Below are 24122 nucleotides of genomic sequence, written 5' to 3' on the forward strand. Positions count from 1 at the left end.
CAATGCTCTTCATACTTCCCCAGGAATATCATCTGGTCCTACCGCTTTTCCTTTCTTTATTTTTTGAAGCGCTTGAGCCACTTCCTCGTTTGTTATTTTGGTGACCATTGCTGCTACTGTCTCCGTTGACTCTACAGGCTGTCTGTCAAGTTCTTCATTTAATAAGCTGTCAAAATACTTTCTCCATCTCTTTTTGACATCCCTTTCGTGAACTAGTATTTTATTATTTTCATCTCGGATACATCTAATCTGATTAAAATCTTTTGCTTTCTTTGCTCTCTGTTTGGCTATTTTATATATCTTCGTTTCGCCTTCCCTGGTGTCAAGTTGATCGTATAGGTTTGAATACGCTTCTGCTTTGGCTTTTGCTACTGCTACTTTCGCTCCCTTTTTCGCCACCATAGAATTTTGAAGATCTGTGTCGGATCTGGTTTCTTGCCACTTTTTATATAATTTTCTCTTCTCTTTTCTTTTTCCTTGTACTTCGTTTGACCACCACCAAGTCTCTTAATCCTTAAACTTTTTTCCTGACGTTTTCCTAAGTATTTCAATAACAGTCTCTCTAATACTACTGGCCATTTTTCTCCAAATTGTATGAGGGCTTCCTTTCATTTTCCAACATATTTTTTCTACTATTCTTCTCCTGAATAGACCTTCTCTCTCATCTTTTAGCATCCACCAGTTAATTTTTTGTTGTCCTCTCCGATATTTTGGTTTAGTTTCACTTTTTACTTCGATGTCCGGAACAAGCAGCTTATGTTGTTGGCTTACTGTCTCACTAACTATTACCTTGCAGTCCTTGCATTCACGTATGTCTTTTTCCTTATCATGAAGTAGTCTATTTGAGATTGATGTTGTCCACTTTTGTAGGTATAGTATAAGTTGAGTTTCTCTCTTTTTAAAGAATGTGTTAACAATCGCCATATCCAATGCTGTTGCTAATTCAAGCATGTCATCTCCAGCTTCATTTCTAGTTCCAAAGCCTAATCCCCCATGTATTGATTCGTATACTGAAGCTGTGGAAAAAAATGTTCAACAGTATCAACCTATTTGAAAGACATTAAGTTAAAAAATAATTCTATTTAATATAATTAGTCTTGTATTGTTATATCCACTAATAACCATGGGGGGTTGATATGGTTTTGTATTTAAATAAAAAAAATCTTACAATTAAACGACATGATATCGATGATCGAAAAAATCGATGGTAAGACACTATGGGATAGAGCTAGAAGTGCAGATATGCAACGGAGTTGCAAAGTAGACAACATTAATAACTGGGTGAAAAACAGGTGAGTAGAATGGAACGACCACATAAGTCGAATGACAACAAATAGAGTAGTAAGAACAGCGAGAGACGGTTCCCCAGTAGGAAGACGACCAGTGGAAAGACCACGAAAACGATGGAATTACAACTTACTGAAGGGACATTGAAAAACAGACAGAGGAATGTCTACACAAAAAGAAGAAGAAGAAGACGTCGATGATTATGGATTTTTAACAAAAGAGCGAACTTATTGAGCCCTTAATCGAAAATGTAGACCACGTCTAGTCTAAAATAAGCCAAACAAAGCTGTCACGATGTCAAAATGTCAAGACGTGACTGATGGATATTTTTGTTCATCGATCAAAAATCACACACCCATTGGTTGTCGTTCATAGATAATCAATTAGTTTTTAATTTTGTTTAAATATCATGTCTAAAATATTAATTTTTGATTAATAAATTCTGTTAGATTTAATAATATCCCAAAAAGTGTTTGTTTTAAGTAATACTGATTGTTCTGAGTCATAATCATATTCAAGAAATGTAAATTTTTTCACATTGTTTTTGATGAGCTAACTGACCCAAGTGAAGCTGACAGTGGGATAAGACAGGGAGATTCATTGAGTCCTTTATTGTTTAACCTGATCATGGATGAAATAATAAAAAAAAGTAAGAACTAGAAAAGAATACCAAATAGGAGAAAAACAACTTAAAATAATCTGCTATGCAGACAATGTAATACTAATCTCTCAAAGTCAAGATGATTTACAACGTATGTTGCACCAATTTAACGTAACCGCCAGAAAATTTAACATCTTAATTTCCCCAAAAAAGACAAAATGCAATATAACAGCTAGCAAATCCAATAAGATGTAAATTGGAGCTGGAGGGTCAGATAATAGAACAAGTAATGGAGTTTAAATATCTAGGCATCACACTATCTAGCTACGGAAGGCTCGAAACAAAAGTGGAAGATCAAGTGAATAGAGCAAACAGAGCCGCAAGTTGCCTGAATGACACAATAATATGGAGAAATAAGAATATCGGAAAAGAAATGATGAAGAAGAAATTTAAATTATCTCAAAAAATTTGTAGGTAACTTTATTAATTTCCTGTTACAACGACACCCTGTATATGTTTGTGACACATCCCAATAATTATACTGTTTTGCTACCGGTAGGAACACATGTTCGCTCAATTTTTCATTATACCTGTTCGTAAATCGCTAGAGGAAGTGATATACGTTGTGAGTAACAACCGCCTACCTTATGTGACAAATGTTTATTTTAAAAGGTAAAAAATCTAATTTATAATAACCGGTTAAAATAAATGGTAGGTTTAGATGTAATAAATATTCTAATTATAGATGTTGCCTTCATAATATCTGGTTAAGTAATTAAAAGGCAATATTTTAATCATAATATAATGACGTAACTATTACGAGATTCGTATGGAAAATAAAAAATGCATCGGTTAAACGTTTTCTTCGCCCACAAGGTGAAAAATTCGTCTTAAAAGTGATCATTTGTAAGTTTAATAGCAAGTATATCCTGAAAACCGTGTGATAACTTAAAAATATTAGAGAGGTACTGTTTCTTTATGCATTTATTTTGCATGGAAGTTTACAACGGGAAGCTAAATAGCGACAAGAAAAAAATATTAGAAAGCTTCTTCTTTATATACCATGTCCTTTCAGGACGTTGGTACCCATCATACCTAGCTATTTTAATTTTATTCACTTCCACCCTAAATAGCATGCTTGTATCAACACCATACACCATACCAATCTCGCAAGTTCTTGAACCATGAAGTACTTATTCGTCCTGGACTGCATTTGCCTGATATTTTCCTAATAATTTGTAGCAACCTATGTTTGAAATCTCTCATTACATGTCCGAAATATTCTAACTTTCTCTTCATGATGCTTTTCCAATGCTATTAGAAAGCTTCTGTTTCTTTAAGTGCCATCTCCGTGACGAATGTTGACAATCATCATGGCTATTTTGACCTTCGAGGCAGCTCCTCTAAACAGTTGCTTTGAGCTGCAACCAAAACATTCTCTCAGGTTCTTCAACCAGGAAACGCTTCTCCTTCCTACGCTTCTCCTACTCTCTATTTTTCCTTGAATTATGAGTCTTAAGATGTTATATATTTCGCCTCTCATCACATGTCCGAGATATTGCAATTTCCTTTCTTTTATTGTGTTTTCAATTTCCCTCTCTCTGCCTAGTCTCCTAACACTTCTATATTCGTGACTCTATCTACCCATGAAATCCTTAAAACTCTTCTAAATGTCCATATTTCAAAAGCGTTAAGTCGATTTATTGATTCCATAATTCACAGTGTGAACATAACGTGTGAACGTAATGCACAGTGTGAACATAATATTTAATTAATCTTATTGTGAAGGCCAAAGCCAAATCTTTGCTGCATAAAATCTTTTTCATTTTCACGAAGTTGGCACGTGTTTTTTCAATTCTCACTCTTATTTCTGCAATATAATCGTTAGATGCTATTAATTATTAGAAAGCTAAAAAACATAAAAAGGAAAAAGGTGAAAAAAGCATGTTACAAAATTGAAATCCTTACCACAACCAAAGAATTATAAAAAGAACTTTATACACTTGGTTATACAGTTGATTTTATACCATAAATCACAAAAATTTATTAAAAAGGCCTTTATAAAAGGAATAAATATGTATTAACCTTCCGATAACCAACATTTTTTTGTTACACGGATGACCACCGGGGGTTAAAAATGACCCCAAGTCAAAAATGACAATTGACAAAAAATTAAGTTGTTTTAAGAAATAAAATAATAAAATCAATGGGAAAGTCCCCGTAGCTGGCTGTATACCATAGTTAAAAAACCATACTGAAGTAAAAACTTCTTTTGTATATTGGTATAAAAAGTTTTATTAAAAAACATAAAAGTCCTCCAAAAGGATTTGCAAAACGTTTTCAATCTGAATCAGATCATCCTCAGTGCCTAGAACGAAGTATTTCCACGTTAAAATGAATACAAAAGGTTTAAAATTGTGACTAGGTTAAAGAAAAATGTGGCAATACTTACGTTCTGCTTCACAAAAGAAACTAGCAACTTATTTAGAAAGGTTACATCGATATAAATGGTTTACATAACAATTAAGTGATATTTGTAGCGACTCCAAGTCGATGTTACAAGATGAAATGTGCTAGGAGTGCTCAAAGGGCAACATGGTTCCCTGCTCGTTAAGAACTCGTGGTTCTTGCCAGTTCAATGGACACAGACCAACTAAAGTGAAGGAGATGACAATCCAATTATCAGACCGAAGTGACATGACAAGACAGGTAGTCAATTTTTGGTTATGAATTTCAAATTATTATTGTTGTTTAAAAAATTTTTGGATTATATATTAGTAACTGTATAAAATTGAAATTTAAATTATAATAATTAGATTTTATTGTAAAAGTATATGAGCCAACTCTCTACTCTCTGTTACAGAAAGAACTGTTGTTAGTGTTAGGTAGATAAAATGCAAGTCAGTGACGTCATCGGTGATTAAATTTGAGAAAGAAGGCAAACAGTTTTAAGAAAAGGAAAATTAGTTCTATGTACGCCACCTATATGATAGGTACCAAGATAAGGTATATTTAATGTTGTAAAAATAGCTAGGTGATGTTGGTTGCCTATGTATATGTTTGTAATGTTTATTGACAAATTGAAAATATTATAATTTAATTGGTTGTCTGAAGTAGAGAACTAAAAACTAGAAAAGATAATGGAGCAAACAGACTGATATGAAAGTAATGTATATCATTGTGAAGCTTCCCACATAGGCGAGAAGATTGTTTAGCAAAATCAAGTTGAGAACGAGTGATGTTGGTTGCCTGATATTCTAGGTTGAAATTAAAATTGTTTAATTAAAATTACTGAAAAAATATTAGTTATTTAATGATAATTACCTAAAAGATGTTGTCAGAAAATTTTTTTATAAAACATTTTTAAATTTTATAATTATGATTTAAAAGAATCCAGTCAAAGATGGAATAACCTGAATGATAATATCAGAAATGCAAAATGAATTATGTGTCAAACAATTGTTATTATTGAACTGAATGGATGAAGTTAATGAGTTATAACATAAGAGGCAACCATAGGAATTAGTTAGGGTGTGAGTGTATATTGGAATGATATTTATATAATACAGGCTGAGAGTTGGGGTTATTGTCAATATGAGGCAAAGATCTTGATGGAATAATTCATTGGATGGGTTAACTGAAAATTTGAAATTTTATAGTCAGTAATGGAAAGCAGGTTGATGTATTGTTGAGAGAAAAAAGTAGAGAGTAGTGTTGCCAAATGGAAAAAAAAAGAAGAAGAACAACCAGATCAAGAAATGCATGGGGAACCGGAAACATCAGAAACAAGAGGTAAAAAGGTTAAAAAATAAAATCTAATTATTATAATTTAAATTTCAATTTTATACAGTTACTAATATATAATCCAAAAATTTTTTAAACAACAATAATAATTTGAAATTCATAACCAAAAATTGACTACCTGTCTTGTCATGTCACTTCGGTCTGATAATTGGATTGTCATCTCCTTCACTTTAGTTGGTCTGTGTCCATTGAACTGGCAAGAACCACGAGTTCTTAACGAGCAGGGAACCATGTTGCCCTTTGAGCACTCCTAGCACATTTCATCTTGTAACATCGACTTGGAGTCGCTACAAATATCACTTAATTGTTATGTAAACCATTTATATCGATGTAACCTTTCTAAATAAGTTGCTAGTTTCTTTTGTGAAGCAGAACGTAAGTATTGCCACATTTTTCTTTAACCTAGTCACAATTTTAAACCTATTGTATTCATTTTAACGTGGAAATACTTCGTTCTAGGCACTGAGGATGATCTGATTCAGATTGAAAACGTTTTGCAAATCCTTTTGGAGGACTTTTATGTTTTTTAATAAAACTTTTTATACCAATATACAAAAGAAGTTTTTACTTCAGTATGGTTAAATAAAATACTGTCTTTTTCTCATGATCATCTTTCAGTGCGTCACAGTTTTTCGATTTCTTTCTAACGCATTAAATTGTATGTGACAGAAAAAAAGGCACGTCGGTGATTACATTTCGTCGGTGACATTTATAACATTTATTCTAGTTATTCTAGTTGTCGACAGATGCGCCATAATAAAAAAAATAATTTTTTTTTTCATTAGATAATAATATTAAAAATATAATCTGTATAATTTATAAAACTATACAAATCAAATAAAATACCATTTTATAAATGCAAGAAACACATTTGATTTGTTTTTATTCCAAATTGAAAATAAAATGTGACAACTGTCAGATTTAACTAAAATGTCATGGTAGAATAAATGTCATAAATGTGTATTATCACGGACTTACCCTTTTTCCTATCATTTGTTACGCACTGAAAAATGCTCATGAAAAGGACAATATTCGTAATTTTAATGTTACTATTGTATCAATAAATGATAAATAAACATTAGTAAAACATATTTTTAATTACAACTGAACAAAAACAGGAAACATCATTCTGAACTTTTAAGTTCAGAAATTTTGTTCTGAAAGTTCTGAACTTTAAAGAAATTTTAAAATATACACTAAGTTACGTCGCCACAGGTTTAACAATCAATTTTTTTTTTCAATATTTGAAATTTTCTTACATACAATTCCACAGGGTAGACGGTATTTACTTAATATAAAATTGGAATATGGAAGGCCAAGGGAGTTCGTCTTTGACCCCAAGTTCAGAAAATATATTTTTTTGAAAGATATAAAGAATTTTTTTATTACAAAATATTAGGGTATCTAGAATGATATTAAAGTTAAATAAAAAAATGAGTTTAAAATTGAAAATATTTCTGAATTTATTAAATAAAAACATGCATTGAAGCTAAAAGACCCTTTCGGACTACATCGTAAAACGTTTTCGAAATGACAATTCCCTCATCAGTGCTGCTTACAAGGTATATACATGGTTGAGCCACTAAAAATATTTGGGTGAAAACAATTTACAAGGTATAAAGTTATTATAATATTACATTGTCGTAGATACATTATCATTATTATAAGAATTTTTTTATTACAAAATATTAGGGTATTTAGAATGATATTAAAGTCAAATAAAAAAATAATAAGTTTAAAATTGAAAATATTTCTGAATTTATTAAATAAAAACATGCATTGAAGCTAAAAGACCCTTTCGGACTACATCGTAAAACGTTTTCGAAATGACAATTCCCTCATCAGTGCTGCTTACAAGGTGTATACATGGTTGAGCCACTAAAAATATTTGGGTGAAAACAATTTACAAGGTATAAAGTTATTATAATATTACATTGTCGTAGATACATTATCATTATTATGGGATGTTTGAACTTTTACTTCATTTTACATCATGCGAACACAGTACTCCCAACTAAGTGGTCTTAGTGGGGGAAACCTCTTTAAATAGACTCTAGATAGCAACTAGAGTCCTAGCACCGGATATAAAAGGAATAGTCGAACAAGTCAAAAATGACTTCCTAAAATTTTTGAAGTTTCTGACTGATTGTACCTAGGTTATATTTCAATTTGGGATATTAAATAGTATGACTGTTTGACTTACACACGTATACAGTCGGAAAAATGAAAGAATACCCATGAACGATCATATTTATCACATATTATTAAGTTAATTAATAATCTATCTCTCTCGTTTGTTATTTATAGAAAAAAAAGAATGTGTGTACTTTGTACGCACGTAAGAAGTTATACTTCTATTATATGATTTCAACGAAATCAATATACTTTAAACAGTTTATTTATATTTAATTTAACTATTAAACTAATTTTAATACTTACTACTTTCCAAAAATTTTTATTAAAACAATACCAAAAATTAAAAAAATAAAAGATTAAAACACACACACAAACACATTATAAAAAGCCACAAAGAAATGATTTCTGAACAATAGTTGTTGCTAAAAATTTTAACTAAATACGTATTTTCTGAAAAAATTATATAATAATATACTTACAATTATAAAATGTATAAAAAAAATAAAAAAATAGTAACTTGCATTGGGGATCAAACCCGCTTCCCGTCGATCCCGTCGATCGAAAATCGAAGTGCTTTCCAATTGCGCCAACTTCGCGTGTCTGTCATGTGGGAATATATACCAACTGAACGTTTACACCATAAACTTTTTGAGAGTAGTTTATTACTTATATGAATTTAATCAAATCAGTTTGATTTTTCTGGAATTAAAGGAATATTTTGTGATATTAGGTGATTATCGGTAGAAATTTTGATGGTAATCAAATTATGTATATCAAAGCATTACATACTATTTTGGTAGATTCATTTTAAATTTTCCAAATAGGTAGGTACCTATGTAATTTTTTATTAGGATACTGAAACATTTACAATTATTACGTACCTGTCGCTTTTAAAAAACTATTTAAAAAGTCACTACAAATATAAACTTGCTTTTTTCTCTGCCATCACAACAATAAAAACTAATATACACATCATTTTTTTATCTATAATCTCCATATTGAACAATTATTGACAGATGATTTTAACACCCAATCAGATTCCGTATAACGTTTGAGCGACTAATACCATACTGGCGGTGTGCGCATGCGCCAGGGAATTTAAAAATTCACCCTCGTGCCTAAAGAAGTATAACTTCAAAAACAGCAAATACAAAATATGTGATTGTATGTGATTGATATGATCGTTCATGGGTATTCTTTCATTTTTCCGACTGAAGGTATATTACATAAGTAGATGATAGATAGTACCAACCCACTATAAAGTTTATAATTTCTAACCTAAATGTTTCTCGCTATTCTCAAATATTTTGTTTTGTCGTTAGAGCTATCAAAAGAATAGTAATTTTACACAACTAGACATCATTACTTCTTGTCCATGTAGCAGCAACGATATTTAGAAATTGGCAACAAAATATACCACAGATCTGGAATGACCATGTGGCGAATGTGCTGCGTAGAGCATGGAACATGGTATTCTGATTTTCTGCTCGATTGTAAAAAAATAAGAGGGAGATTATTTCCAAAGCTGTGTAAAGGCTATGTAAAGCCTTGTTTTCATTAATAGAGTTAGCGGTCGAGTCAGGGCCTATTTTACCACTAGGCCCATGAGGCCCCTGCCTCGGGCCCGCATTTTAATGGGGCTCGATAAGATCACTAACAGAAAATTTTTATTGAAAAAACAAAATAAATTGTCAAAATTATTTCATTTTACGAACAGGAAATGAGATAACAAATTAGGTTAGAGTTATATTCATAAACTATAAACCATTCTTAGCATAAAACTGCAATATAAGTAGTATAATAGATTGCCTTGTCGGTACCTATAACAATAAACAAAATGTATACACCACTCCGAAAGATTAACAAGAGGTAGGATTAACAAGAAGTATCGTCACGTATTGTCATAAAACTTATTCAGAATGCACTTTTAAATTTAATATTTAGTTTGATGCCCTTTAATGAAAAGATAAGGTGTTTCTTGCATGCATGTATTAGTTCTCAGTGCTGTGTTTTTTAAGTTAGTTCAACTAATCAATAATTCATTAATCATTAGTCGTTTTATTAAATTTCTCCTTAGAGTAGGGAGAATTTCACGGTGAAATTCTCCCTACTCTAAGAATTTCTTTAAACACTTATTTTTCTTAACTAAGTAATCGTTTCGTTATTATCATAAGTTACAATCATTTAAGTGGCAGCGAAAAACGAAAAAAGCAAGAATTAAGAGAACAGGAACGACAGGCACAAAAAGATGCAATATTATCTTATTTTACACCTCAAAACTGTGCGCAAAAAGTAAGTCCGTCCTCTCATTCTATTCTTCTATCGCACTACAACAGCCCAAATTGAATCTTGGCCTCCTTAATTTTTTGCCTTCACCCTTTTTTATTTGCGGCTGCTTTTATCCATGGGCTCCTTATACACGGACTCCTAAAAATGCTTGTTCATCGCTGGTTAATGTGTCTTCCCAGCGCTTTCTTGGCTTTCCCACCGGTCTCTTTCCCCGCATCCTAGCGTTCATTGCTCTTTTTGGTAGCCTATCCTCTCCCATTTTTATCACATGTCCAGCCCATTACAATCTTTGTATTCTAATGAAGTCTGACAGGGGTGTTTCCTTATACAGTTGATAAAGCTCGTTGTATCGAATTGTGAAGATTCCGTTTTCCCTCACAAGTCCTAGTATTCTCCTCAGCACTTTCCTTTCGAATGTGTCGAGTTTGTTTTTGGATGTTTCTTTCAGGACCCATACTTCACTGCCATAGCATGCTATTGGTCGAGTTAAGGTTTTATAGATTCTCATCTTTGTATTTCGGTAGACACTTTTAGATCGAAATATATTGGAGGGGCAAAATAAGCTCTGTTTGCCTGCGTTATTCTCTTCCGTATTTCTCCATCTTCCGATCTTTCGGCATATATTTCTACTCCCAGGTATGTAAGCTTTCCAACCGTTTCAATGTCATCTTCATATAGGTATAATGTTTTGTGGGACTAGTTTTTCGTTTGCGTTGTTACCTCTGCGTGTTTTACCTCCTATGCAACTCGTTGAAATATTGAAGTCATACCCACACCAGCGAACATTTAGAGTTAAAATGGAAAACGAGTACTCTGAGTTAAAGCAAATAAATGCAGGGGTTCCACAAGGTAGCGTTCTTGGACCAATACTATACCTTTTGTACACATCTGACATTCCGGAGAGGGAAAACATCCAACTGGCCACATTTGCTGATGATACAGCAGTCATGACAATAGGAGCAACTATAGAGGAATCTACGATTAACTTACAAAATGCAATTAATGGCATAGAAGGCTGGTCCAAAAAATGGCGTATAAAGTTTAATGAACAGAAGTCAGTTCATATTAACTTCACTAACAAGAAAATCAATAATCTTCCAATTATCCTAAACAACAACGTTGTTCCTAATAAAAAAACAGCGAAATACCTGGGTTTAAATCTCGACGTCAAACTAAAATGGAAGGAGCACGTTAAAAAGAAAACTGAACAGATGAAGATAAAGTACAAAAATATGTATTGGCTAATAGGTAGGTACTCTCAACTTTCCATCCAGAACAAAGTACTAATTTACAAACAGATATTGAAACCGGTGTGGACCTATGGCCTACAATTATGGGGCTGTACCAAAAAAAGTAATTACCGAAATTTAGAAACGCTCCAGAACCGAATATTAAGGAATATTGTATGTGCTCCTTGGTATGTTCGGAACGACGATTTGCGTAGAGATCTTAAAATCGAATCTATTCCAAATGAAATCAAGAAAGTCGCCAGGAGACATGAAGACAGGCTCCATAAGCATCCCAACCATGAAGCACTTCAGCTTCTTGTCAACGAACCCCAGATGCGAAGGCTCAAGAGGACTAAACCGTTCGAGCTCGTGTAATGTGTGAAGTTGTGCCGGGCTTAGTTAGTGTTGTGCATTGTATTGTAGCCACAACAAATACGTGAGCAATTAGTGAAAAGCAGAGTCAGTGCTGTGCTGTGTAGCCACAACAAAGAAGTGGACATTTCATGTAAAAAAAAGCTAGGATGGACCAGGTGACATCTAGTTTACAAACATTTTTTAGGGAAATTAGGTTAAAGAAAAAATACTGATTAATCTTGTAGATTAGGTGTATTTATATTGTTTAAATAAAAAAAAAAAAAAAACCTCTGCGTGTTTGTGTGCAATTTTCCTGTGCTCCTGTTCATGTTCTACTCATAATATTAATATCATCGGCATAAGCGGCCAGTTAAATGGTTCTGTTGGTCAGGAGGTTTCTCGTCCAGTTTGCATTTGCCTAACCGCATACTTCAGTGCCAGGTTAAATAATTTTGGGGCCAGCCCATCTCCTTGCTTCAATCCCTGCGAGATTTTCAAAAAGTCTATCCGGTGGTTTTGTACTCGTACACATGCCTGAGTTACATCTTCATCCATTGTGGCTTTAGTGAGTCTAATTAGCTTGTGTGGTATTGCCAATTCAGCCAATATAATATGAACAGCTTATTTCAGAAAGGGACCTGAGTCATTTTTTTTTAATTTTTTGTTAAGAGTGGATTCATTTACTATGATGGTATACATATCGTTTATGGTAAAAAAGGGACCCGATTCAGTATATTATAATAATAGAGAAATCGTATGGCGTACTTTTTGTTTACTACAGAAAAGTACTTCATATCCAGACAGTTTCTTGCATATATCTCGAAAGTTAGTTAACATGACTCGAGTCCCTATAAGCTGTTCATATAGTATAGTCTGTTCCTTTTGACTAAGTCGTATGCCTGTTTGAAGTCTACAAACACGTTGCGAACATCAATATCGTGTTCCCATGATTTGCTCAAGATCTGTTTGACTGTAAATATTTGATCCAGTGTCGATCTTCCCCGTCGGAAGCCCGTCTGATTCTCTCCAATAATATTTTCTGCTAGTGGTTGGAGCCGCTGGTTTATAATATTATACTTACGTGAGGACTTTATAATAATATACTGTACATGCCTAGTAGAGAAATTCCACGGTAGTTTTTGCACTTTAAACAATTAAACATTGTTTAATTATTTAAATATAAATTTTATTTCTTGTTAATAAAAATTTAAATTTCTGGTGCAACTATATTTCTATTAAATAATTAATATATTAAAAAAAATATTATTATTACTATTAAATTTTTGTTAGGGGCCCGAAAATTATGCAGTGCCTCGGGCCTGATTTGAAGTAAAATAGGCTCTGGGTCGAGTACACTAGCATGCTTTTTAGCCGGACTAGTCTACTTGCTAGAGTAGCCGTTTAACTCTATATACTCTACTAAATCTAGTACTTTACTCGATTAATTAAGTTTTCATTGATAGAACTGCAGGGATGGTTAGTACTAGTATTCAACTCAAGCGCTAACTCTACTAATGGAAATGTGCCTTTAGGCAGCATCACTAGCGCCAATCTCGGTTATTTCTTTAATTTGGCGGTGTTGTATAATAGATATACATCTATTATGTATTCTACGTCTAATCATCATAGTTATTCGTATTTTAGAGACGGCTGCTCTAAAAAGTTCATTTGATGTACATCCGTACCACTTGTGCAGCCAGGATATTCTGCGTCTCCCTATGCTTCTCTTTCCTTGAATCTTTCCCTGCATAATCAATTGGAGCAAGCTGTATCTCTCTCCACGTGTAATATGTCCGAGATATTCCAATTTTCTTGTTTTGATGGTATTTATGATTTTCATTTCTTTATTCATCTTTCTCAGAAGCTCTTTGTTTGTGACGTGTTCTGTCCATGATATTTTCAGAATTGTTCTGTACACCAACAGCTCGAATGATTCTAGTTCAAGCTTCCATTCCATAAAACAAAGTCGAGAAAACGTAGCACCTAGCCAACCTAACTCTTAGCTCCAACTTCAAATCTCTTGTGCAGAGCGCTTTTCTCATTTGTTAAAATTTGCTCTAGCCTTTTTTATTCTGATTTTGATTTCCTGTAAGTAATCTCCTGTAGAGTTGATCATTGTTTCAAGATATGCATATTGGTCGACTCATTCGATATTGGATCCGTTTCGATATCCTACCACTTAGAAATATTTCAAATGTTATAAGTTGCTAAATAGCAACAATAACTGTTGATTAGTAACCATTGTAATACATGGCTTCTCTAATATTTGGTTTTATTTTTTACAGACAATGTTGGTTTCGGAGATACAGCAATTGACGAGAAAAGCTGGCAGTGGTTTGGTGCAACACTAAGTTCATCCGGACGCATGGACGGTCCAGTTGTGGTGAGTTTTCATTTCAACTATTAATCTTTCGTATTTATTATTGTCAAATAAGGAAAGCTCCATTATTTTATAGAGTCAAGTGGTATGAAAGTGTATATTTTTTTTAATTAAACAATTTATTCTCTTACCATTAATTCGAGTAATACGATAAGAAATTATAATATGATGGCTCTATTTGCCATTGTTGTTTGTTATTTGCTTTTATCCCTATGTGGACTTGGCTTCCCTAGTTATTCTTCATGTCTTTCCTAGGTCTTCCTCCCGTATTACTCACAGGAACTTGCAAATCATCAATTCTTCATATTGAGTGATTAGCGTCTAGGGCACGGTCGAAGGTTTAGGGTCTCGACGTTGAAGGTGACTGAAATCTCTTAACCTTTGCTTTCTCATTTTGACATCAATTACTGCTACTCTTAGGTATCATCTAATACTTACACCTATTCTCAATTTTATCCTTTTCTGTACTCGACTCATCCACATGTATTCGTTGTTCCGCTTTCTTTTTAATTTTTCATTTTTCCATACGTCATAGCTGGTCTTATAGCAGTTTTAGAGAATCGCCCTTTTAGTTCCTGGAATCGTTTTCAACAACATATTACTCGGTTCCTTTTACTTCATCTACCCCAGAATAATTCTACAGGATGAATCTCCATCTCCATCTATTTCCCCATTAATCTGTTATGAGGATCGTAAATATTTTAAACTATTACTTTTGCAATCATTTTATCATCCAAAGTTATCATTTTCACTTACCACTTATCACGTTATCACTTCTAATTTTTAAACCTTTTTTTTTCAAGAGTTTGTTTCCATTGTTTCAATTTTTGTTTAAATATCTTTCAGTAGTTTCTAATAACAAAACAGGCTTTGTCACACCTGTACTAACACTAGTTGTTACTCCCTCGTACATTACAAAAAATCTTCACATAATATAATACTATCGGGAACTCTTTCTCTAATGAGCGCTGACCACAGAAACTCTTGAGGAATTCTATCATACCTATGCTTTCTTAAGATCAGTAAACACCGTATGAGCGTTTTTCTTTGTTTCTCTATTTTATCAGATGATAAATATAACATTAGCAGAAGCACAACAAGGTTTTAGGTCGGGAAGCACAACAAGGTTTTAGGTTCAAGAGAAATCGTTGGAATACAACAAACCGGCATATTTATCTTTCGTCGACCTTAAGAAAGCATTTGACAGGCTCACATTAAAGGACGTTATCCACTTGTTATACTCGAGAGAGGTACCTCTGGGAATAATTAAAACGATAGAAAACATCTACCAGAACAACACAATAAAAATAAAAGTGGAAGATGAACTAACTGACCCAATTGAAGCCGGTAATGGGATAAGACAGGGGGATTCCTTGAGTCCTTTATTGGTCAACCTGATCATGGACGAAATAATAAAAAAAGTAAGAACTAAAAAAGGATACCAAATGGGAGAAAAAACAACTTAAAATAATCTGGTATGCGGACGATGCAATACTAATCTCTCAAAGTGAAGATGATTTACAACGTATGCTGCACCAATTCAACATAATCGCCAGAAAATTTAACATGTTAATTTCCTCAAAAAATACAAAATGCATGGTTATAACAGCAGATCGAATAAGATGTAAATTGGAGCTGGAGGGTCAGATAATAGAGCAAGTGATGGAGTTTAAATACCTAGGCATCACATTATCTAGCTACGGAAGGCTCGAAACAGAAGTGGAAGATCAAGTGAATAGAGCAAACAGAGCCGCAGGTTGCCTGAATGACACAATATGGAGAAATAAAAATATCAGAAAAGAAATAAAAGGCAGAATTTACAAAACATTCATCAGACCAATAATGACATACGCGGCAGAAACACGACCCGACACAGAGAGGACAAAAAGATTGCTCGAAACAGCGGAGATGAAAACCCTCTGAAAAATCGATGGTAAGACTCTATGGGACAGAGCTAGAAGTACAGATATACGACCGAGATGCAAGGTGGATAACATTAATAACTGGGTAAGAAACAGAAGAATAGAATGGAATGACCACATAAGCCGAATGACAACAAATAGGGTAGTCAGGACAGCGATAGACGTTTTCCCAATAGGAAGACGATCAGTGGGAAGACCAGGAAAACGATGGAACGACAACTTACTAGAGGCACATTGAAAAAACAGATAGTCATGTCTATACAAAAAGAAGAAGAAGAAGAAGAAGAAGAAGATAAATATAATAAAAGTACAGTGGAACCCTGATAAGTCGGCCTCCGATAACCCGGAAGTCCGGCTAACCCGGATCGATTTTCATCAGACAAAACAAACATTTTTTCACTTTGATCGAGTTTTTTACCAACAAATAAACAATACTGTATACAACTGTACGTAATTTAGATGTATTGTGCATTATGTACTTATTTCATGTTTTTGCAATTATTGTAATGTGTATTTGTTTATTATTTATATGTATTTTATTAATTTTTACCATATTCTTCGGCTAACCCGGATTTTCGATAACTCGGAACGGCCGCGGTCCCGATTAATCCGTCTTATCGAGGTTCCACTGTATAAGTATAAGTAGTTACTTATAATGAAAATGTCATCTGTTGTGGATCTGCGTTGCAGAAATCCAAACTAATTTTCGGATGTTTCTTCATGTATCCGCCAATCAAATACTCTCTCTCATATTTTCATGGTGGGACTGTATTTTCAATTTTCAAGTAGTTTATGACCGTGTATTTGTGCATTGTTGTATATATCCTTTGTTTTTGTAAACATGTACTAATATACTGATTCGGCATTCGTCTGGCATTTATCCCACTTCCATAATTTTATTAAACCAACAACCAACTTATTTCTGTTCCATTATTCCGATATATAAGAGGTCAAGAAAAGTCTTGGAATGAGGTGAAGACCTTAGCGTAAAATGGAACTCAATGGAGCTTTTTCAATGAAGCTCAATGTTCCAGTTAGGAGTTCAAAAACCTTATAATATTATATTCTAATATTCAATAGTATTCCACAAACATAATGTGAAATACTATAGTAGGAGACTAGGAGTTTTAATCAAAAGTAGACTTCGTAATTCAGATTCCAAATTGTCCCAAAAATCGGGGGTAAGCAGGTAAACAGTGAGGGAAAAACCCAGGTTTCATAATAATTTATTATAATTAATACAAATTTATATTAGATGATCTTTACAAAATACAAATAACTTTACCATTTACGTCAACTGATCGCTGTGTTATTTGCAGTTTAATAGCCCTATTTAATCCTTGCATTTCTATTGTTTTCGCATACCAGAATGATTCCTCTAATTATTTCATTTACTTTTTCTTTCTAGCTAACTATTTTTAAACGCTATCTGTAATTTGTATCGTCCACAATCATTTCTTCTTGTTAACATACATATTCTTTTTTTTTATTCGTAACATCCCTTCACGCTACAATTGAAAAAATGTTGAATGGAGTTGATATAAAAGAAATTCTTGCTTTGCGGACTCTTAAATACGTAATGATATAATTGCAGGTTAATTGTGTACATCGTTTCATTGCTTTTTACAATGTAATTCCGTTGATAAGTGCACCATTTACCAACAATTGTTAATTGTTAATGTCTAGGGGAAAGTGGCGTTTATGTATGATGTACACAAATGATGTAGAAAGTTACATATTTTACGGTTGTATCCAACAAGAGTGGTGCATTTGATATCAATACAAATTAAATCGATCGTTTAAATCGATAACCAACAGTCGATACTGATATATTGATACATGAGAAATCGATAATGTTAAAAGTTAGTAACATTAAGAAATAAAAGTTTCAGCTTACAAATATCTTTGGTCCATTCTAGAAGCTATGAAACATTTTATGTAGCAAACTAAAAATGATATTCGATTATTTTATGAAGTTCAAAATGTACGTTTAGCAGCGCTCGAAAAATTGAATTATTTTTTATTCACTTATTGACAGGAAGTTTTAATATTGTTGCCCGGAGTTCGGACAAAAAGTATTCTTCATTAAGTACCGTCATCAAATTGGACGTTAGATATCACCATCACTATTTTTACTGTATTTATCTATCGCTGTTCTGAAGAGTTCTATTGAACTGTATTTAAACCATCCCCTTAAAATTTTCAACCATGACACTTTCCTTCTTCCTATATGCCTCCCTCCTCTCTCCTCTTATCTTTCCCTGTATTATGAACCTTAGCATTTCATATCGCTGTTTTAAATCCAGTTTTTCAGGTATTTTTATTTATCAACCTTTTCTATCGGTATATTTCCCAAATATATGTTTGTTTAAATATTTGTTTCCTTAGTTATCATATTATACAGGGTGTAACAAAAATACAGGTCATAAATTAAATCACATATTCTGGGAAATTGTGAAATTTGTGCACCCCATAAAAATTTTATGGGGGTTTTATTCCCTTAAACCCCCCTAAACTTTTGTGTACGTTCGAATTAGATTATCATTGTGGCCACATTAGTTAGACATAATGTTTTTAAAACTTTTTTGTCTCTTAGTACTTTTTCGAAAAGATAGTTTTTATAGAGATATTTTGAATATTTGTCAAATCCACCACATATTTGTATACTGTTATTGTACGGTTATTAGAAACCTGGTAATAATATGAAAATATTTATTTATAAATTACAGTTTGAGGTATATTTTGAACCATATTAGAAAAGAAGCTACGGTGCCTTATTGGAAACATACTAAGAGGCAAAAAAGTTTTAAAAACACTGTGTTTAACTAATGATACCGCAATAATAGTTTAATTCGAACATACACAAACATTTGGGGGGTTTAAAGGCACCAAACCCCCATAAAATTTATATATTGTTAATACAACATATTAAAAAAGAAGCCGCATCTCGATTAAAACTGGTTTATCGAAAAAATACTAGGATTCAAAAAGTTTTAAAAACATTGTGTTTAACTTATATTACCACAATAATAATTTAATTGGAACTTACATAAAAGTTTGGGGGGTTTAAGGGAACAAAACCCCCATAAAATTTTTATGGGGTGCACAAATTTCACAATAATTTCTTTTTAAGATGTACCTTCCATAAGTATGCCACATGTCCATTTTCATTAAAAAATCTCTAACAGTTTTCGATATATCGGAAAATCGATTTTCATTTTGTAACTTCAGAGGGATGTAACTTTTTTTATGTGCATATTTGTACTAAGGTAAGTTAGGTTCAGTCGAACTATTTTTGTACCCCGAATATGGTATTTAATTTATGACCCGTATTTTTGTTACACCCTGTATATTTAGTCTTTTTTAAATTAATTTTTAGTCCATATTATTCACAGAAACTGATTGTCTTGTTTAGTAGTAGTTGGATTTTTTCAGCAGAGCTTACCATAATCACGATATCATCTGCATATATACATATTATGTTATTAGTTCTTCTTTTAATTATTATTCATTTACTTTCAGATAGTAATGCTTCTTCAAAAATGGATTCATACATTGACTAGTAGTGGCGACATAATACATCCTTGCTTAACTCCTCTCCTAATTTCAATTTTTAATTGGATTCATTATCTATTACAATTTGTGCTCTTTGATTCCAGTAAAGGTTTGTTATTATTCGTAACTTTTGTCTATGTTTTTGTTTTTATCTATGTCTGTAGAATTTGGCCTAATTTTTCATGTCGTTTCTTGTCGAATGTTTTTATTTTTTCAAAGTCAACGTAACAAACATGCACATTCAATTCATATCCATGCATCTTTGAGCTATCACATTAAAAGCAATAGTAGGGGAGGCAAGGATGCTTTTGCAGTTATAGTGCGAGAAACAGCATCTGTTTTTCACACCCACGCAATCGCATATACCCCATTCCACGATATACGACCTCCTTGGATTATCGCGACAACGAATATTTTACTGTGCAAAATATGAAGAACGAAAGTAAATTGCAAATTATATTGTTGTTTATTGGAGTAATTATTAGAGCAAAATACTTTCGTACTTCTTATGTTGCACACTAAAATATTCGTTGTCGCGATAATCCTAAGCAGTCGTTCGTGGAATACACCATACAAAGAGAACTTGAGCGGAGGTATTCAACATGGAACATAATTAATATTTTTTCGGCTATTTTGCTATTTCGTCTTTGATGTGGCGATCAGAAAATGTTGATATCATATTTGCAAATCAAATAAATACTATAACAAGTGCGGAATGAAATATTTTTAAAAAAATAAAAATGTATACCATTTTTATTCAGTTGCAATGCGAAGCCAAAACTGTCTTAACCTTTACTTAGATCAGAGAGTGCAGCCAGCACTCTTATCGACGATTTCACCTCTTGTTAGAGGTTCATCAGAGACTGCATAGGCTGCTTTCTCTGGCCCAGGTAAAAATTTTCGACATATTAATCCCCCATTGCAACTGACGAGAAGGTAGTAGGTGCGTAGCGGCATCTGCTAAATAAAAGACCAAGTTTTTCAACCTAATAAAAATATTTGTAAATTAAATATTTTTAAAAGATTTTTAATTGAAAAACTTATTGGCCCATTTTCCTGGTGACACCTCCAAGGCTTCTACAATATGCAAGCCAAATGGATGCTGCTCCCAAAAGGGAAGGAATTCTACACTATGCAATTCACAACCCCCGTCATACCCTCCATCAACCCCCCCAATTCAGACGGGGGTTGTGAATTGCATAGTGTAGAATTCCTTCCCTTTTGTCTTCACTGCAGCATCCATTTGGCTTGCATATTGTAGAAGCCTTGGAGGTGTCACCAGGAAAATGGGCCAATAAGTTTTTCAATTAAAAATCTTTTAAAAATATTTAATTTACAAATATTTTTATTAAGTTGAAAAACTTAGTCTCTCGTCTTTTAAATATTTTTAATTGAAATATCAAAATAAACAAATGCTTTTTCGTTTCTCTTTATATCTAATATTTGCTATTGTGATTAATACTCTCTCCCCTACTTACGATTGCGTAATATAAAAACTATATTCGTTTCTTTTGTCTATAAGAGTAAGTCTGTGAATAGAGAGGATGATTAAACGAGCGCCAAATTAACTGTGGTTATTGTAGCTGTGTTCCTACTCAAACGGCTTTCGACATTTAACACGCGTTCTTTAGTAAAAAAAATGTGATCGCTTCTAATTTTAATGTACGGTATTGTCTGTCCATCAATAACCTTTGACGATAGGATCGAGTTAAATAACCGCTCTTTAACGTCCACTCAAATTATGTTTGGTTTATTTTTTACAAAATACATTAGTACAGTAGGATTTAAATACAGATACAATAACAAGAAAAGTAGACAGTTAATGTTATTAAAAGCATCATCACCATTATCATCATCAGTCTGTTTTAAGTGCACTGAAGGACATAGTCACCCCTGTTTGAGTCCAGAGGGCAAGGTCTTGAACAATATGGATCCAATTTTTCCTCACCTTTCGCAAATTATCGATCATCTTGCCATGAGGTAAGTAGTCTTCCTCTGTTTTGTCTATCTGTGCTTGGTTTTCATAGGGTGTGTCCACCTCTCATCCTTCATCCTTGCCACGTGGCTAGCCCATCACAATTTCACTCTGCAAGTCTGATTCTGTAACTGAATATGTAACTCTGATTCTGTGTCATAGGTCTTTGTTCCTTCTTCTTCTATTTCTGCTTTTTGTGTAGATATGACTGTCTGTTTTTGTCAATGAGCCTCCAGTAATTTGTCATTCCATCGTTTTCGTGGTCTTTTCACTGATCGTCTCCTTATTGGGAACTTGGGTAACCGTCGCTCGCTGTCCTTACTACTCTATTTGTTGTCACTCGGCTTATGTGATCGTTCATTCTACTCTTCTGTTTGCACCCAATAATTAATGTTGTCCACCTTGTATCTCCGTCGTATATATACACTTCTAGCTCTGTCCCATAGTGTCTTACCATCGATTTCTCGAATGATTTCCATCTCTGCTGTTTCTAGCTTTCTTTTTGCTCTCTCTGTATCAGGTCGTGTTTCTGTCGCGTATGCCATTATTTGTTTGATGATTCTTTTGTAAATTGTGCCTTTCATTTATTTTCCGATCTTTTTATCCATACTATCAATTTTTCCATATTTTTTCATTTAGGCAACCTGCGGCTATGTTTGCTTTATTCACTTGATCTTCCACATTTGTTTCGAGCTTTCCATAGCTAGAGAGTGTGATGCCTAGATATTCAAACTCCATGACTTGTTCTATTATCTGACCCTCCAACTCTAATTTACATTTTAGTATGGAATGGAAGCATGGACGTTAAAAACCAGCTCCATTAACATACTTAAAGTCTTTGAAATGTGGTGCCTGTGCCGAATAATTAGAATATCATGGACGGACAAAATCAGAAATGAGGAAGTATTAAGAGGAGCGGGCTTACAGGATAGGAAACTCTTTAGTTAAGTAAAAATTAAGAAGACTGCCTACTTCAGGTATATATTACGAGGAGAACGATACACTTTTAAGCAACTGGTACTCGAAGGAAAGATAGTGAGTAAGAGAGGTCTAGAGCGTGAAAAAATGTTATGGCTACGTAATATTCGCCAATGGACAGGAATAAATAGTTATGAAATGCTTTTAGACCAGGACGCATCTGTAAAACTATTAGTATATTTGGATGTTGAGAGGTGACACATATTTTTTTGTAGAAATTGCTTGAAAATAATTCATATAATAATATTTGAGTTATCCTCCCACTTAAAAAGGTCCGGAACATTGTTTAAATAATCAAAATGTCAAAAAATGAAGAAACATTCAATCTTTTTCTTGGTTTTTTAATAATATCTTTAAAAATATTCATTTTCCCAGAAAAGTTGTACAGACATAAAAGTTGCGTAATTAAATTTCGTACAATATATAGGTCTGGATCCCGCGTATGAAAAAAAGTTGATTAATAGCAAGCTGAAAATTTGTTAATAGCTTAAGAGTGTCTAGTCGGATAAACTTTGATATATGGGAACACTGTAACAGGGGCAGTTTTAATTGTGGAACAGGTTAAAAATTTGGAACGGTCAGACCACGAAAACGACACATTTATTTTGTCCGACAGAACAGACTTAAACTCTCCGAACAGAGATTAAACTCTCATGCAAAAATCAGACTGCTACTTATCACCTGTCATAATTCCTGTCATTTGACATATTCTACATGTTCCACTCATTAAAACGCCCATTTGGTGATAAATAGCAGTCTGATTTTTGCATGAGAGTTTAATGTCTGTTCGGAGAGTTTAAGTCTGTTCTGTCGGACAAAATACATGTGCCGTTTTCGTGGTCTGACCGTTCCAAATATTTAATCTGTTCCACAATTAAAACTTCCCCTGTTCCAGTGTTCCCATATATCAAAGTTTGTCCGACTAGACACCCTTAAGCTATTAACAAATTTTCAGCTTGCTATTAATCAACTTTTTTTTCATACGCGGGATCCAGACCTAATACTATTATTTAAGAATTTTAAAAATTGTCACTCTTGTTGCAAAATAGCAATAATTGCGAAAAACCCATAGAAAAACAAGTATTCGCATTTTAGGTTTTTCAACCATTTATGCTACACTTAGGACCTTAATATTTCACCCAGAAAAACTTTATGACACAATAAAACAATACTGTAAATTTCATTAAAATCGGTTTAACACATTTTGCAAAATAAATTTTGCCATCCAGTTTTCGCAAAAAAATTCATTTTTTCAAAATGTTGCAGGATTGAAAATAAAGCAGACAGCAAGTTGAATTTTCATTTACTAAGAATACTGAACCTTTCATTTGCAATTCGCAAAGTTAAAATCGGTTAACTACCACGACTCCAGGAAATTTTTTAAATAAACATTAATTTTTGGTGCTACTCGCAGGACAGAGGATACCTACGTTTGCTCTGATTGGGCATTTCAATGACCTTTGATAATGATTGATAAATTTTAATTTTTAGTACATTTCGATATAAATAAATAAATTTGTTTATTGCAAAATATAAATACACACTGTGTCCTTTGAAATAACACTTTTTTTAGCAAAAACTTTCTTTGTTCATATATTTTAACTTAGAGAAT

At 33.1% G+C, this 24122-nt stretch overlaps 1 protein-coding gene across 3 annotated transcripts in view; it reads left to right on the top strand.

Annotated features, from left to right (window-relative positions):
• Positions 1-24122, top strand: part of LOC114327482 (integrin alpha-PS2) — a 673912-nt gene that overhangs the window by 329947 nt on the left and 319843 nt on the right. For all 3 annotated transcript variants that reach the window (XM_050646911.1, XM_050646912.1, XM_050646913.1), the window contains exon 3: positions 13986-14083. In XM_050646911.1, coding sequence (XP_050502868.1) covers positions 13986-14083 — 98 coding nt within the window. The remainder of the gene's footprint in view (positions 1-13985; positions 14084-24122) is intronic.

This window comes from Diabrotica virgifera, chromosome 3 (assembly GCF_917563875.1).
Source record: "Diabrotica virgifera virgifera chromosome 3, PGI_DIABVI_V3a".
Lineage (NCBI taxonomy): Eukaryota > Metazoa > Arthropoda > Insecta > Coleoptera > Chrysomelidae > Diabrotica > Diabrotica virgifera.